We start from the raw sequence: 16641 nt of genomic DNA, 5'->3' as shown, positions 1-16641 counted from the left end.
ATGAGCTGAATCCCCAGTCCACTATGCATTCAGGACATGGCAGTGGCACGCCTGACTTTAAAAGTGGTGTAGCTCCCCTGTGCCTTTTCATTCTCCGGTACGGAGATGAGAGAGGAAGAGCGGGTGAAGGTGTGTGTGAGAGAGGAAGAGCGGTTGAAGGTGTGTGTGAGAGAGGGAGAGCGAGGCACGCAGCACAGAGGCTGACTGCACACATGGACACAGGGCAGCAACCTCTGACCTGCTGCCACTACATTAATCAGCCTCCCCCTCTCAGTCTGCTATCAGGCAAATTGGTGAAGGCAAGTCAGAGATATGAGAGTGTGAACTCAGAAGCAGATCAGAGGAGAGAATCCTTCAGTCACGTTCCAATGTGTGAGTGTGTCATGTCTGGACTCTATAGTGTGTGCGTGCGTAAGAATGGCTTTTCCATCAGGGAGATATGTGGGTCATGGTAGAGCTGTAGTCATCCACAGGGTAAGCCATAATATCCCCATTCCACAAGGCTTGGTCTGAATGACAATGTGCTAGGAGACAAAGAGAAGAGGACACTCCAGAACATGTAGGAGATTGTGGACCCAATGGAAAACACAGAGAGGAGCTCGGGGGTTGGAAATGAAGGTGTGTGTGGAGCCAGTCGGCCTGCAGTCCAACTAAGGTCACACCCTAGAATCAGCTGTCCTGTGCTCATCTCTTTTCTTTTAAGACCACTGAACTGTAATCAATAGGCGAGGCTGTGATCAGGGAGGCCATCATGGTGAAAAACCTATCCAGTGCGTGCACCTATCCATGGTCATGAGGTAGAGAGACTGAGGAAAGGAAGACAGTGGCAGTAGCCTAGAGGTTAGAGAGGACCAGCAGCCGCAAGGTTGCTGGGCAACAGAAAAATGGAACTGAACTGGCAATTGGAAGCCTGCTGGTCTCTGATCCCATGTATCATCTCCTGCCGTTGTTCCCTTGAGCAAGACACTTAGCCCCCACAACTGATCTACATCCAGGGACGCTACACTGCTGCTGACCCTGTGCTTCTCAACGTGTGTGTGTGTGTACCTCGGGTTGTTGTGAAAGGCAGAAGACAAATTTCTGTTGTAACCAATTGACATAAAGTTGTATTCTATTCTAATAAAGTCGTATTCTAGTCTATTGGATGTTTTTAGGACACGATCAGCACTCCACTGTTTTCCTAAAGACTGCAGCTTATTGCACGAATATCATCCCATTGAATCCTGCAGGTCACACAAACAAGTAGGGACAAACAAAGTGCAGAACATCTCACTCTACTAACATTAGCAAATATTTCCATTCATTTTCAAAGAAGAGTGATATTTCACTTCATCTGTTCAGGTAATTTCTAACAGTTCCGGAAACCTCTGCCTAACGAACAGTGGACTGAGGCTTTCAGGCATGTAGATGGTGTCGTGTAACAGTACCAACACCTTACAGTGAGACATCACTGCCACATTTCACCTCTGCACAATCAGCGGGAGGAACCATACCAGAGGTCGACCGATTAATCGGAATGGCCAATTAATAAGGGCCGATTTCAGGTTTTCATAACAATCAGAAATTGGTGTCCAAAAATACTGATTTCCGATTGTTATGAAAACTTGAAATCGGCAATAATTTAAAAAAATAAAATGTAACACCTTAATTTAACTAGGCAAGTCAGTTAAAACCTCTTGGGGCTAGGGGGCAGAATTTTCACTTTTGGATAAATAGCGTGCCCAATTTCAACTTCCTGCTACTCATGCCAAGAATATAAGATATGCATATTATTCATAGATCTGGATAGAAAACACTGAAGTTTCTAAAACTGTTTGAATCATGTCTGTGAGTATAACAGAACTTATGTAGCAGGCAAAACCCCGAGGACGAACTGTTCCGTTGTTTTTCCCCCCGCCTCTCTCGGTTCCCTGATTGTTATTGCCAAGGGATATTTCTTAGGGACCTGTTTTCAGTTCCTACCGCTTCCACTAGATGTCACCAGTCTTTGGAATTTGGTTGAGGTTATTCCTTTGTGCAATGAAGAAGTAGGCCAACTAGGAACTGGGGACACGTTTGTGAGTTGCACAAGACGTGAAAAGTGGCGCTGGTTTGTTTTCTTTCCTGTATTGAACACAGATTGCCCCCTCTACAATTTGATCGATTATTAACGTTTAAAAATACCTAAAGTTGTATTACAAAAGTAGTTTGAAATATTTTGTAGTGACGTTGCGTTTTTTGTAAGCTGTTTTTTTTCTGGATCAAACTCGCTTTATAAATGGACATTTTGGATATATATGAAAGGAATTAATCGAACAAAAGGACAAATTGTGATGTTTATGGGACATATTGGAGTGCCAACAAAAGAAGCTTGTCAAAGGTAATGCATGTTTTATATTTTATTTCAGCGTTTTGTGTAGCGCCTGCAGGTTTGAAATATACCAACTGCTTTGTTTACTGCTGGTGCAGATGGTGCATGTTGGCTGGATTCACAACGAGTGTAGCTTTAATTGAGTATCTTACATGTGTGATTTAATGAAAGTTTGAATTTTATAGTATTTTATTTGAATCTGGCGCTCTGCATTTTCCCTGGCAATTGGCCAGTTGAGACATTTGCGTCCCGCCTATCCCTAACTAGTTTTAAGAACACATTCTTATTTTCAATGACTGCCTAGTAACGGTGGGTTAACTGCCTTGTTCAGGTGCAGAACGACAGATTTTTACCTTGTCAGCTCAGGGATTCAATCTTGCAACCTTACAGTTAACTAGTCCAACGCTCGAACCACCTGCCTCTCATTGCCTGTTACGCGAATGCAGTAAGAAGCCAAGGTAAGTTGCTAGCTAGCATTAAACTTATCTTATAAAAAACAATCAGTCGTAATCACTAGTTATAACTACACATGGTTGATGATATTACTAGTTTATCTAGCGTGTCCTGCATTACACATAATCGATGCAGTGCGCATTCGCGAAAAAGGACCGTCCAGTAGCATATGCTTGTCTCAAAGATTAAGCCATGCAAGTCTAAGTACACAAGGCCGGTACAGTGAAACTGCGAATGGCTCAATAAATCAGTTATGGTTCCTTTGATCGCTCAAACGTTACTTGGATAACTGTGGCAATTCTAGAGTCTGCTACTGGCAGGATCAACGAGTACCTAACCATAAACATCAACGCCTTTCTTAAAATCAATACACAAGTACATATTTTTAAACCTGCATATTTAGTTAATATTGCCTGCTAACATGAATTTATTTTAACTAGGTAAATTGTGTCACTTCTCTTGCAACAGAGTCAGGGTATATGCAGCAGTTTGGGCCGCCTGGCTCGTTGCGAACTGTGTGAAGACTATTTCTTCCTAACAAAGACAGCCAACTTCGCCAAATGGGATGATTTAACAAAAGCGCAATCGTTGCACAACTGAACCTAACCATAAGCACCAATGCCTTTCTTAAAAATCAATACACAGAAGTATATATTTTTAAACCTGCATATTTAGCTTAAAGAAATCCAGGTTAGCAGACAATATTAACCAGGTGAAATTGTGTTACTTCTCGTGTTCATTGCACGCAGAGTCAGGGTATATGCAACAGTTTGGGCCGCCTGGCTCGTTGCGAACTAATTTGCCAGGATTTTACGTAATTATGACATAAAATTGAAGGTTGTACAATGTAACAGCAATATTTAGACAGTGATGCCACCTGTTAGATAAAATACAGAACAGTTCCGTATTTCACTGAAATAAACGTTTTGTTTTCGAAATGATAGTTTCCGGATTCGACCATATTAATGACCATAAGGCTCGTATTTCTGTGTGTTTTTATATTATAATTAAGTCTATGATTTGATAGTTGATAGAGCAGTCTGAGCGGTGGTAGGCAGCAGCAGGCTGGTAAGCATTCATTCAAACAGCACTTTGGTGCATTTTCCCAGCAGCTCTTCACGGTGCTTCAAGCCTTGAGCTGTTTATGACTTCAAGCCTATCAACTCCTGAGATTAGGCTGGTGTAACCGATGTGAAATGGCTAGCTTATTGGCGGGGTGCGCGCTAATAGTTTCAAACGTCACTCGCTCAGGGACTTGGAGTAGTTGTTCCCCTTGCTCTGCAAGGACTGTGGATTTTGTGGAGCGATGGGTAACGATGCTTCGAGGGTGGCTGTTATTGATGTGTTCCTGGTTCTGGAAGCTATACTGTTACACTGGCAATACTAAAGTGCCTATAAGAACATCCAATAGTCACAGGTATATGAAATACAAATGGCAGAGAGAAAGTCCTAAAAATACTATATTAAACTGCAACATAAAACCTCTTACCTTGGAATATTGAAGTCTCATGTTAAAAGGAACCAACGGCTTTCATATGTTCTCATGTTCTGAGCAAGGAACCTAAACGTTAGCCTATTTTACATGGCACATATTGCACTTCTACTTTCTTCTTCTTTGTTTTTGCATTATTTAAACCAAATTGAACATGTTTCATTATTTATTTGAGGCTAAATTGATTTTTATTGATGTATTATATTAAGTTAAAAGAAGTGTTAATTCAGTATTGTTGTAATTGTCATTATTACCAATAAATACACATTTTTTTATTTTTTATATTATTATTATTCCCTTTGCAGAAAAGCATCCCCAAAGAATGATGTTTCCACCTCCATGCTTCATGGTTGGGATGGTGTTCTTGGGGTTGTACTCATCCTTCTTCCTCCAAACACGGCGAGTGGAGTTTAGACCAAAAAGCTCTATTTGTCTCATCAGACCACATGACCTTCTCCCATTCCTCCTCTGGATCATCCAGATGGTCATTGGCAAACTTCAGACGGGCCTGGACATGCGCTGAATTGAGCAGGGGGACCTTGCGTGCACTGCAGGATTTTAATACATGACGGCGTAGTGTGTTACTAATGGTTTTCTTTGAGACTGTGGTCCCAGCTCTCTTAAGGTCACTCACCAGTTCCTGCCGTGTAGTTCTGGGCAGATCCCTCACCTTCCTCATGATCATTGATGCCCCACGAGGTGAGATCTTCATCGAGCCCCAGACCGAGGGTGATTGACCGTCATCTTGAACTTCTTCCATTTTCTAATAATTGCACCAACAGTTGTTGCCTTCTCACCAAGCTGCTTGCCTATTGTCCTGTAGCCCATCCTGCCTTGTGCAGGTCTACAATTTTATCCCTGACGTCCTTACACAGCTCTCTGGTTTTGGCCATTGTGGAGAGGTTGGAGTCTGTTTGATTGAGTGTGTGGACAGGTGTCTTTTATACAGGTAACGAGTTCAAACAGGTGCAGTTAATACAGGTAATGAGTGGAGAACAGGAGGGGTTGTTAATGAAAAATTAACAGGTCTGTGAGAGCCGGAATTCTTACTAGTTGGTAGGTGATCAAATACTTATGTCATGCACTAAAATGCAAATGAATTACTTAAAAATCATACAATGTGATGTTCTGTTTTTTTTCCGTCTCTCACAGTTGAAGTGTACCTATGATAAAAATTACAGACCTCTACATGCTTTGTAAGTGGGAAAACCTGCAAAATCGGGAGTGTATCAAATAGTTGTTCTCCCCACTGTATATGGTTTGACAAAACTATCAAAAACAATACCAATTTCATTTGCATTCTCACTAAAATGGAATGGTCTTTGAACTGTTGGAGCGAACATTGTCCTTATTTCAATTCCACATTTTACACAAACTGCGCTCTGGTCCATACTCGTCTTAGTGATCCAACTAGCACTAAATGACAAGGAAAACGTTTCCTGAATCACTGAAATAATCGGCTACTGTAGCTAGACTAATGCAGTTGCACAATAGTGACTTTCCTGATCACATTCTGTCAACATGCTTCTTGGTCTTCCTGAGAAAAAGTGAAGATCTAAATTAAGGTCATGACAAAATTGGCTGGATCCAGGTGCTTTGCTGAACAGTTTTGGCTTCTTTTACGCACAGAAATAAGTGTGTAAATCAGACAAGTCTGGCTTTCTGTTGTGGCTTCTGTGAGACCTGTAGGAAACAAGTGATTTGTTCTTCATTGTGCAATGTCACTGCGGTGTGCACACTGGCCCTATTGTTTGCCAACGCAAATGCACCGTTAGATAAGTGCCCTGACAAGTAGGTTACAGTGTGTAACCCCTTCCTTTTCAACAGGAAAAAAAGCTTTTTGGAAAAGTCTGAAATGAGATGTCTACGTATTGCTGACATCACAAGTGTAGGCCTATGACACATAACAGCTACAGAGGACTTCAGGAGGCGAGTGTCGCATCGATCACGTCATCTGGATACGTGTGCAACAAAAAGTTCAACATTCACCTTCTGCTACCATTTCGGTCAAGCCGTCTACACATACAGTTTGATGCATACGTTCTATAAATCCAACACATGCAACACAGAACGCATTGCAACTGCCTCTGCAACACAATGCTGAAAGGCAAACACAGTGTTCCATTGGAAATTAATGTACTTCTGGAGTATCAAAATGCAACGACGCTGCCGGTGTGATCGAGGCATTTCCCCTGCTCTCTTGACTAAGTGGGGTAGCTTATCACCTTATAGATATGTAATGAACATAAACTATTTCCTCAACTCCGTTCTTACTTCCCAAACAGTGAGTAAAGACTATAGACTGACTGTGTGGCAGTACCTGATGTACTTACATGCATAGTGCTTATTTTTACAAGCTTCTTTTTGGGAATCAAGTTGTAGCGTGACTTTACCCTGAGGACAGTGTATCTTGTTACCATACTAAAGGTTAGGATTGGGCATGCTGATCCTAGATTTGTGCTTACGGCAACTTCAACGTAGGGTGACTATTTACAGCACAGTTTCAAGTCACCATTACTAAAAAAAACGTCATATTCTTCAGATTTTTTGTGTGCAAAAAGGACAACTATGGCTCCTGACGGCTATGTGGGAAAATATAATTCAATGGGTTTTTACTACATTAGATGTTGTTTTTTTACATCAGTGTTGCACATACAGCTGTGTGCTTCTCTCGTTTTATAGCATGGGAATTAACATTTCAAGGCAGTCTTGATCAGATCACTGACACCAATCCATGTAATAAAATATATTATAGATTATAGCTGCCAAAACAGAGTAAGGCAATCCTTTGTTGTTAATATTGTAAATATAGAGTACTTTATTGAGTGTGCTAATATAAAATGTGCTAAACAAAGATGTGAATGTGTAGTAGTTTAGTAGCACTATAAATATTCAACTGACATAGGAAAGCCATCTGAGGTTTTAGACAGTTTCCAAAAAGAATTGCAGTTATTCTTAAAGTTACACTCCGCAATTTCCTGGTTTCCAAAACTCTTAATAGTTAGCCTAATTTCAGTTTGTGAGACAAAATAAGCTGGTGTACTATGGAGAATAATTTTACCATCTAAAATGCTGTGAAATATATTTTCCTTAATCATATTCCCAAAAATATTGCCGTTTCAGCTAGTGTACAAAACCGAAACTACATTTAAGAAATATAAATATACAGATATAAATGTCTAAGAATCTGTTCTGTGTGAATTTGGACGGGTTGCCCAAAAAAATGGCATATTGGCACATTAAAGCTAGAATCCTTAGTTGCTACATTAATTCACACACACACACACACACACACACACACACACACACACACACACACACACACACACACACACACACAGAGAAAAGCTTGACAAACCTACTCATTCTAGTTTTTTTTTTTTTTTTTTTTTTTTTTTTTTTTTTACTATTTTCTAATATTGAAGATATCAAAACTATGAAACAACTCATATATAGGAACCAAAAAAGTATTAAACAATACTAAATATATTTTACTCTCCTTATTGGTCAAATAGCCCTTACACAGCCTCGAGGTGTGTTTGGTCATTGTTCTGTTGAAAAACAAATGATAGTCCCACTAAGCGAAAACCAAATGGGATGGCGTATCACTGCAGAATGCGGTGGTAGCCATGTTGGTTAAGTGTGCCTTGAATACTAAATAAAGTCACTGACGGTGTCACCAGCAAAGCACCCCACACCATCACACCTCCCCCATGCTTCACAGTGGGAACCAGACATGCGAAGATCATCCGTTCTCCTACTCTGCGTCTCACAATGACACGTTGGTTGGAACCAAAAATCTCAAATTTTGACTCATCAGACCAAAAGGACAGATTTCCACCGGTCTAATATCCCTTGCTCATGTTTCTTGGCCCAAGGAAGTCTCTTCTTCTTACTGGTGTCCTTAAGTAGTGGCTTCATTGCAGAAATTAGACTATGAAGGACTGACTCACGCAGTCTCCTCTGAACAGTTGATGTCTTCCTTTCCAGTTTCACCATAGCGCGTGATGGTTTTTGCAGCTGCACTTGAAAAAATGAAATATTCTTGAAATGTTCTGGATTGACTGGCCTTCATGTCTTGAAGTAGTGATGGCCTGTTGTTTCTCTTTTCTTTATGAGCTGTTCTTGCAATAATATGGACTTGGTCTTTGACAAATAGGGCTTTCTTCTGTATACCACCCCTACCTTGACAACACAACTGATTGGCTCAAACGCATTAAGGAAAGGAATTCCACTATTTAACTTTTAACAAGGCACACCTGTTAATTGAAATGCATTCCAGGTGACTACCTCATGAAGCTGGTTGAGAGAATGCCAAGAGTGTGCAAAGCTGACATCAAGGCAAAGGGTGGCTACTTGGAAGAACCTCAAAATAAAATAGAATTTGATTTGTGTAACACTTTTTTGGTTACTACATGATTCCATATGTTTAATTTCAGTTTTGATGTCTTCACTATTATTCTACAATGTAGAAAATAGCACAAATAAAGAAAAACCATGAATGAGTAGTTGTGTCCAAACTTTTGACTGGTAATGTATATGCATTGATTCTTGAAGAATATAACTTACAAGATTGTTTTATTCCAATGTTTGTTTACAATGTAAACAAACCCTGTATAGTCTCAAAACATGAATAGGACTAATTGTCATGGATGGTTAGTCCTTGGATATATGGCTTGCTCTATGAATTTGTGAACAGTTATTTCTCCAGGCCCTTCCCTAAACGTTTTACCAAAACATAGGCGGGGGTACGCTTTCTTATTGTTTCAATTAAGAGTCTAGCTTCAATGACAACCTCGTTGCACCCATTTTAGCTGTGAAAGTGCCATCATCACACTGACTGTGCCCATCCCCTAACTTCACACACACAGGCTTTTTCAGGTGGGCACAATGATACTGAACAGTCAAACAGAAAGTGTAAAACAGACAATTAATTCTCTGTTGTGTAAGATAAACATAAATTTCAGCTTTATCACATGACATGTATCTTTAAGGACCCCACTGAATACGCGCTGGTTGTTACCTGCTGTGGTTACCTACTTATAGGGTCAGAAGATAGACGGGCCCCCTCTTCAAGGTGTCAACTCGTGGCTATAGATTCCTGGTTTATATCACTGATTGATCAGACTTGTGTTGTCACCACTCAGTGTGGTGGACTTGTTCAACAGAACAACCAGATTTCAGCCGGTGCAACCCAACAAAACCAAAACACACCTTGGCTTTGACAAAAGCGAGAACACTCACCATCTCTGCACAGTCGCATGGCTTCTCGATTTCTCCCGAACTCTTTCAAACTTTCCTCTGATTCGGCACCTAAAAGAGGCAATCGGATACACACGAAGATAAATAGTTACACTTGCTTGCTTCTGCTGTTGTTAACAGTAGCGTTTCTTCGTATTCCAAAAACTGCACGCAATCAGCAAAAAAACTCACGATCATCGTTATGTCTCGATTCTACACACACATCCAGTACGCACGAGCACTCACCGTCGTTGCCGTGGAGTTTGGCAGCATCGACCCAGCTGCCCCAAGGCTGTCCCAACATTATTTCTGGACTAGGCATGGATCTGCGCTCCGCACCAGTCGCCATTGCTGTGGAGCCTTCTCCCCGCTGGATCTGCTGCTGTTGCTGCTTCAGCTGCCTGGCCACTCTGCGCTGCTCCCCCCTGACGTCATCATCGGCCCTTTCCGACATTCTTTCCGCTACAATGTAACAAAACAGCAGTCAGCGTTGTGGTGTTCTCAGGATTCCTTCATTGATTGTCTCAGGCAAACGCATGTTTTGGTAACGGAAATCCCTTTGATTATGTGTTTAGAAGCTAGAGGGAGTGACACCACCGAAATCGCTCTTGTTTTGACGGGTGCATGTGTGCGAGGCCGTCCCCCGGCACATACAGTCTGGGCAATCGCAGATATCACAGATAAAACTTTAAGGAGGAGCATCTAAATGCACCTCCCAGAGTGCATTAAACGTGATAAATCCAGGTCACTTACACGCGGTGACAACAATGTTTTCAATTATCAAATAAATACTATATTCATCACCTTCGTATAGCCTATGCCTAATTGATACAATTCACATAGGAATTCGTTTTTTTTCTTCGAAAAACGTATTTTATGAATGAAAACGAACCAAATTATAGTAAAAAAAATTGTTTTTTTTTACAGTGCCCTAATATTGATCAAATTAACATGCTTCGATTTATTCAAAAATGTTCAGATAGGATACACACCTTCGATAATGCACATCGATGACGAACAGTTCATTTATATAAAACAGTTTATTAAAGTAAAACAATTAAGACATGGACCTGTTTCTTGTCGCCGGATGGGTGAGTATATATTCATTGATGTCCTACTTCCTTAATAAGGTGCGACTGCTTTCCAGTTTACAGTAGTCAGATTCAAATTTCTCACAACCTTTTACGTCACATCAGCGCTATAATCTAGGAATTGATAACATTTTACACCAAACAAGCAGAAAGAAAGCTATCCCGTTAACTATTTCCTTTCTAAAACACTTCATTCAGGTTTACAGTTATATAAGTGTCTGTAGATTAGGTATTACAAAAATATGAATGTCTGAGGTCTTTATAGAATTGAAATAATCCTAGGAAATATACCTTCCACCTTCCAAATGGGATTCGGATTTAAATGGAGTGACCAGGATGTCTACATATTATCGCATGTTTGGACCTCTCAGCACAGGCCACTACTCCTGCTACTGATGGGCAGAATCAATCTGTAACAGACAATGTACACGTGACCTCGCCTACCATACAGGTATCCTTTTTTTAAGTGAAGGTTCTAACATGTTAATAAGTGTTGAAATCCTACACAACCATCTTCAGTTTTCAACTTGCTTACTTACTGGTAGTAAGCAGAAATGACTGAATGCATTTTCATTACATGCTCAAAAATTCTACAAAAAAAAACTACTGCCAATACAAAAGGCTAAAAGGCCAAAACAACAAGTGGGTAGAAACTAGCCCGACAAATTACAACTAATTAGTGCATCAATTTATGACAGACAGCAAAACGTGTAGGCCTGATGCTGAAATGGAACTGGTTTTGGGGGATTGTATATGGTTCAACAGTTGCGTATTACAAATACTACATTTGTTTTGATTTTTTTTTACATGATTGAATATAGGTCTGTATACTAATCAATAATAAAATATTACTTGGCAAATTGTCTGCATCTGACAGACTGACATACTAAGAATTAAGTTAGGCTATTTTTTATATTTTATACACTGCTCAAAAAAATAAAGGGAAGACTAAAATAACACATCCTAGATCTGAATGAAAGAAATATTCTTATTAAAATACTTTTTTCTTTACATAGTTGAATGTGCTGACAACAAAATCACACAAAAATGATCAATGGAAATCAAATTTATCAACCCATGGAGGTCTGGATTTGGAGTCACACTCTAAATGAAAGTGGAAAACCACACTACAGGCTGATCCAACTTTGATGTAATGTCCTTAAAACAAGTCAAAATGAGGCTCAGTAGTGTGTGTGGCCTCCACGTGCCTGTATGACCTCCCTACAACACCTGGGCATGCTCCTGATGAGGTGGCGGTTGGTCTCCTGAGGGATCTCCTCCCAGACCTGGACTAAAGCATCCGCCAACTCCTGGACAGTCTGTGGTGCAACGTGGCATTGGTGGATGGAGCGAGACATGATGTCCCAGATGTGCTCAATTGGATTCAGGTCTGGGGAACGGGCGGGCCAGTCCATAGCATCAATGCCTTCCTCTTGCAATCACTGCTGACACACTCCAGCCACATGAGGTCTAGCATTGTCTTGCCTTAGGAGGAACCCAGGGCCAACCGCACCAGCATATGGTCTCACAAGGGGTCTGAGGATCTCATCTCGGTACCTAATGGCAGTCAGGCTACCTCTGGCGAGCACATGGAGGGCTGTGCGGCCCCTCAAAGAAATGCCACCCCACACCATGACTGACCCTCCGCCAAACCGGTCATGCTGGAGGATGTTACAGGCAGCAGAACATTCTCCACGGCGTCTCCAGGCTCTGTCACGTCTGTCACATGTGCTCAGTGTGAACCTGCTTTCATCTGTGAAGAACACAGGGCGCCAGTGGCGAATTTGCCAATCTTGGTGTTCTCTGGCAAATGCCAAACGTCCTGCACGGTGTCGGGCGTTAGACACAACCCCCACCTGTGGACGTCGGGCCTTCATACCACCCTCACGGAGTCTGTTTCTGACCGTTTGAGCAGACACATGCACATTTGTGGCCTGCTGGAGGTCATTTTACAGGGCTCTGGCAGTGCTCCTCCTGCTCCTCCTTGCGCAGAGGTAGCGGTCCTGCTGCTGGGTTGTTGCCCTCCTACGGCCTCCTCCACATCTCCTGATGTACTGGCCTGTCTTCTGGTAGCGCCTCCATGCTCTGGACACTACCCTGACCGACACAGCAAACCTTCTTGCCACAGCTCGCATTGATGTGCCATTCTGGATGAGCTGCACTACTAGAGTGAAAGCACCGCCAGCATTCAAAAGTGACCAAAACATCAGCCAGGAAGCATAGGAACTGAGAAGTGGTCTGTGGTTATCACCTGCAGAACCACTCCTTTATTAGGGGTGTCTTGCAAATTGCCTATAATTTCCAGCTGTTGTCTATTCCATTTGCACAACAGCATGTGAAATTTATTGTCAATCAGTGTTGCTTCCTAATTGGACAGTTTGATTTCACAGAAGTGTGATTGACTTGGAGTTACATTGTGTTGTTTAAGTGTTCCCTTTATTTTTTTGAGCAGTGTATTATACTTTCATGTTGGTCTATGCAGTTGTTATACCATGAATTTGGAGCTACAGCTTATGGCACAAACGGGTCTTCCGTGCATCAGAAGGCATTGACACAACGGGGGCCAAAGTAGTTCTTCAGGTGTCAAGGATAACTTTGTGACACTCCATCCCGCTTTGACCTTCTGACAGAGACTCATCTGGTTCATGGAACCTACATGACCCACTGGGTTCGAACCCAGGTTTATGGTGCAGCAGAAGACCGCATCAGTCTAATAAGTTAAGGTATTGGCTCTTCAGGTCTCAGCCTAAGTTAATCATGTCCAAGCTTGGTCGTCATACCACTTGTTACATTTACTAGTGTAGTATCAATATCTTACTGAGATTTTGTAATGAAATGGCCGCTGAAAAACTGCAGACCTGAGAGTAGAGTCTGATTGTAGCTATGTTGCAGGACTGTGGAGTGAGTCTCAAGATTAATGTGTAGAATTTGAGTAGAAATACAGGGTATTGTGCTTACTGAACACTTACCTTGTCAAATGTGGAAAAGGGAACACAATCTTAACTGGATCAGTAAAACCTCATCGGTTTGGGTGATCTCTGGTCGCTCCACACAAGTTGTGGAAGGAATCTGGTTGAGAGAGAAAGAGACGGGTGGGAAACGTTAGTATTAGGTTCATTGTTTTCCTTGTCTTGATGCCGTAATCACTGTTTAAGGAATTACAGTGTTGTCTGTCTGGAAGATAACGCCGCCTCCAATGCTCTTGGTGGATCTGGCTGTGGCTCTGTGCTCGGCAGCTTTCAAGCTAGCACATGAGCTACTTATGGAGCTCCTCGCCGCAGCAGAGTAATCCAATCCAATAAGCACTATCCCTGGTTAACCACTCCAGAGCCCTGCAGTTTGCAGCGCAATAATCCCTTTCAAAGATTAGGATAAAAACAACACTAAAATAATTTCCCCATTAAAATATTTTTTGAAGGGGGTTGGGGGTCTTGAGCCATCAAACTTAACTGGACACAGGAAACCAATTCTTTCCACTAGAACAACTGTCGCAAAGTGTAGGCTATTAATGTACCACACATTAGCCTAATGAGACATCAATAAAAGTATTTGAAAAATTAAATACAGGACAGTAATAACAATTAGGCCTACCATTTTAGTTTTTTTTTTTTACACAAAAGCATTTTAAAACATCAGTATGGCCCAGAACAAACTTCAATAAAAAAAAAATGTTTACCATTGTAGGCTACTCATCAATTCAACACAATGTGAATAATGAAAACACTATTACAAAGATAAGACATAAAATAGGTGTTGGTGGTGAATGTGAAACCCTTTAGGGCTGACCCCAATTAGATGACTAGTCAATTGTTTGGTCGTTAGGCTGTTGGTCGCCGAGATTGTGTATATATTGCTACTGCTTGACTACACTACCGTTCACTTAGAAATGTCCTTGTTTTTTTAAAGAAAAGCAATTTTTTGTACATTAAAATAACATCAAATTGATCATATATACAGTGTAGACATTGTTAATGTTGTAAATTACTATTATAGCTGGAAACGGCACATTTTTTAATGGAATATCTACATAGGCCTACAGTTGCCCATTATCAGCAACCATCACTCCTGTGTTCCGATGGCACGTTGTGTTAGCTAATTGAAGTTTATCATTTAAAAAAGCTAATTGATCATTAGAAAACTGTTTTGCAATAATGTTAGCACAGCTGAAAACTTTAGACTAGTTGAGTACCTGGAGCATCAGTATCTGCAGGTTCGATTACAGGCTCAAAATGGCCAGAAACAAAGACCTTTCTTCTGAAACTTGTCAGTCTATTCTTGTTCTAAGAAATGAAGGCTATTCCATGCAAGAAATTGCCAAGAAATTGAAGATCTTGGACAACGAAGTGTACTACTCCCTTCACAGAACAGCGCAAACTGTCTCTAACCAGAATAGAAAAAGGAGTGGGAGGCCCCGGAACACAACTGAGCAAGAGGACAAGTACATTAGAGTGTCTAGTTTGAGAAACAGACGTCTCACAAATCCTCAACTGGCAGCTTCATTAAATAGTACCCACAAAACACCAGTCTCAACATCAACAGTGAAGAGGCGACTCCGGGATGCTGGCCTTCGAGGTAGAGAACATTATTTTGCCCATCTTTATCTTTTCTTTTTATTGGCCAGTCTGAGATATTGCTTTTTCTTTGCAACTATGCATAGAAGGCCAGCATCCCAGAGTCACCTCTTCACTGTTGATGTTGAGACTGGTGTTTTGCGGGTACTAAGAAAGTTCTTTGTTTCTTGCTATTTTGAGCCTGTAATCGAACCCACAAATGCCGATGCTCAAAATAATCAACGAGGCTAAAGTTTTATTGCTTCTTTAAAACAGGACAACACTTTTCAGCTGTGCTAACATAACTGCAAAAGGGTTTTCTAATGATCAATTAGCCTATTAAAATGATCAACTTGGACTAGCTAACACAACGTGCCATTGGAACACAGGCGTGATGGTTGCTGATAAATGGGCAAGTGTACGCCTATGTAGATATTCAATTTGATTTAATCTGCCGTTTCCAGCTACAATAGTCATTTACAACATTAACAATGTTTACACTGTATTTAAGATCAATTTGAATGTGCTTTTCTTTCAAAAACAAGGACATTTCTAAGTGACCCCAAACTTTTGAACGGCGGTGTGTGTATATATATATATTTATACACTATGAACTATGAAATAACACACATATGGAATCATGTAGTAAGCAAGTGTTAAACAAAGACCAATTCCATATTATGGCAAGAACAACTCAAAAAAGGCAAAAAGAAACAATCAGATATTTGACCGGTGGAAATCTGTCCTTTGGTCTGATGATTCCAAATTTGAGATTTTTGGAGCCAACAACCGTGTCTTTGTGAGACTCAGAGGAGGTGAACGGATGATCTCTGCATATGTGGTTCCCACAGTGAAGCATAGATGTGGTGGTGTGGTGTGGGGTGCTTTGCTAGTGATACTGTCTGATTTATTTAGAATTCAAGGCACACTTAATCAGCATGGCTACCACAGCATTCTGCAGCGATACGCCATCCCAGCTTGTTTGCGCTTAGTGGGACTATCATTTGTTTTTCAACAGGACAATGACCCAACACACACCTCCAGGCTGTGTAAGTGCTATTTGACCAAGAATGAGAGTGATGGAGTGCTGCATCAGATGACCTGGCCTCCACAATCACCCTTGCTCAGCATATTTGGGAACTCCTTCAAGACTGTTGGAAAAGTATTCCAGGTGAAGCTGGTTGAGAGAATGCCAAGAGTGTGCAAAGCTGTCATCAAGGCAAAGGGTGGCTACTTTGAAGAATCTCAAATATAAAATACATTTCGATGTGTTTACACTTTTTTGGTTACTACATGATTCCATTATTGTTATTTCATAGTTTTGATGTCTCCACTAATATTCTTCAACATAGAAAATAGTACAAATAAAAGGAAAACCCTTGAATGAGTAGGTGTCCAAATTTTTGACTGGTACTAATATACAGTTGAAGTCAGAATTTCACATACACCATAGCTAATTACATT

At 41.0% G+C, this 16641-nt stretch overlaps 1 protein-coding gene across 4 annotated transcripts in view; it reads right to left on the bottom strand.

Annotated features, from left to right (window-relative positions):
* Positions 1–16641, bottom strand: part of LOC135542075 (ataxin-7-like) — a 51161-nt gene that overhangs the window by 22270 nt on the left and 12250 nt on the right. For all 4 annotated transcript variants that reach the window (XM_064968714.1, XM_064968712.1, XM_064968715.1 and 1 more), the window contains 3 exons: positions 13597–13696; positions 9783–9998; positions 9540–9608 (listed from right to left, as the gene is read on the bottom strand). In XM_064968714.1, the coding sequence (XP_064824786.1) occupies positions 9540–9608; positions 9783–9990 (277 nt within the window). In that variant the 5' untranslated portion in view covers positions 9991–9998; positions 13597–13696. The remainder of the gene's footprint in view (positions 1–9539; positions 9609–9782; positions 9999–13596; positions 13697–16641) is intronic.

This window comes from Oncorhynchus masou, chromosome 6, assembly GCF_036934945.1.
Source record: "Oncorhynchus masou masou isolate Uvic2021 chromosome 6, UVic_Omas_1.1, whole genome shotgun sequence".
Classification (NCBI taxonomy): Eukaryota; Metazoa; Chordata; class Actinopteri; order Salmoniformes; family Salmonidae; genus Oncorhynchus; species Oncorhynchus masou.
Note: the sequence above shows the minus strand (reverse complement) of the source record. Positions and strands in the feature narration are given on the sequence as shown.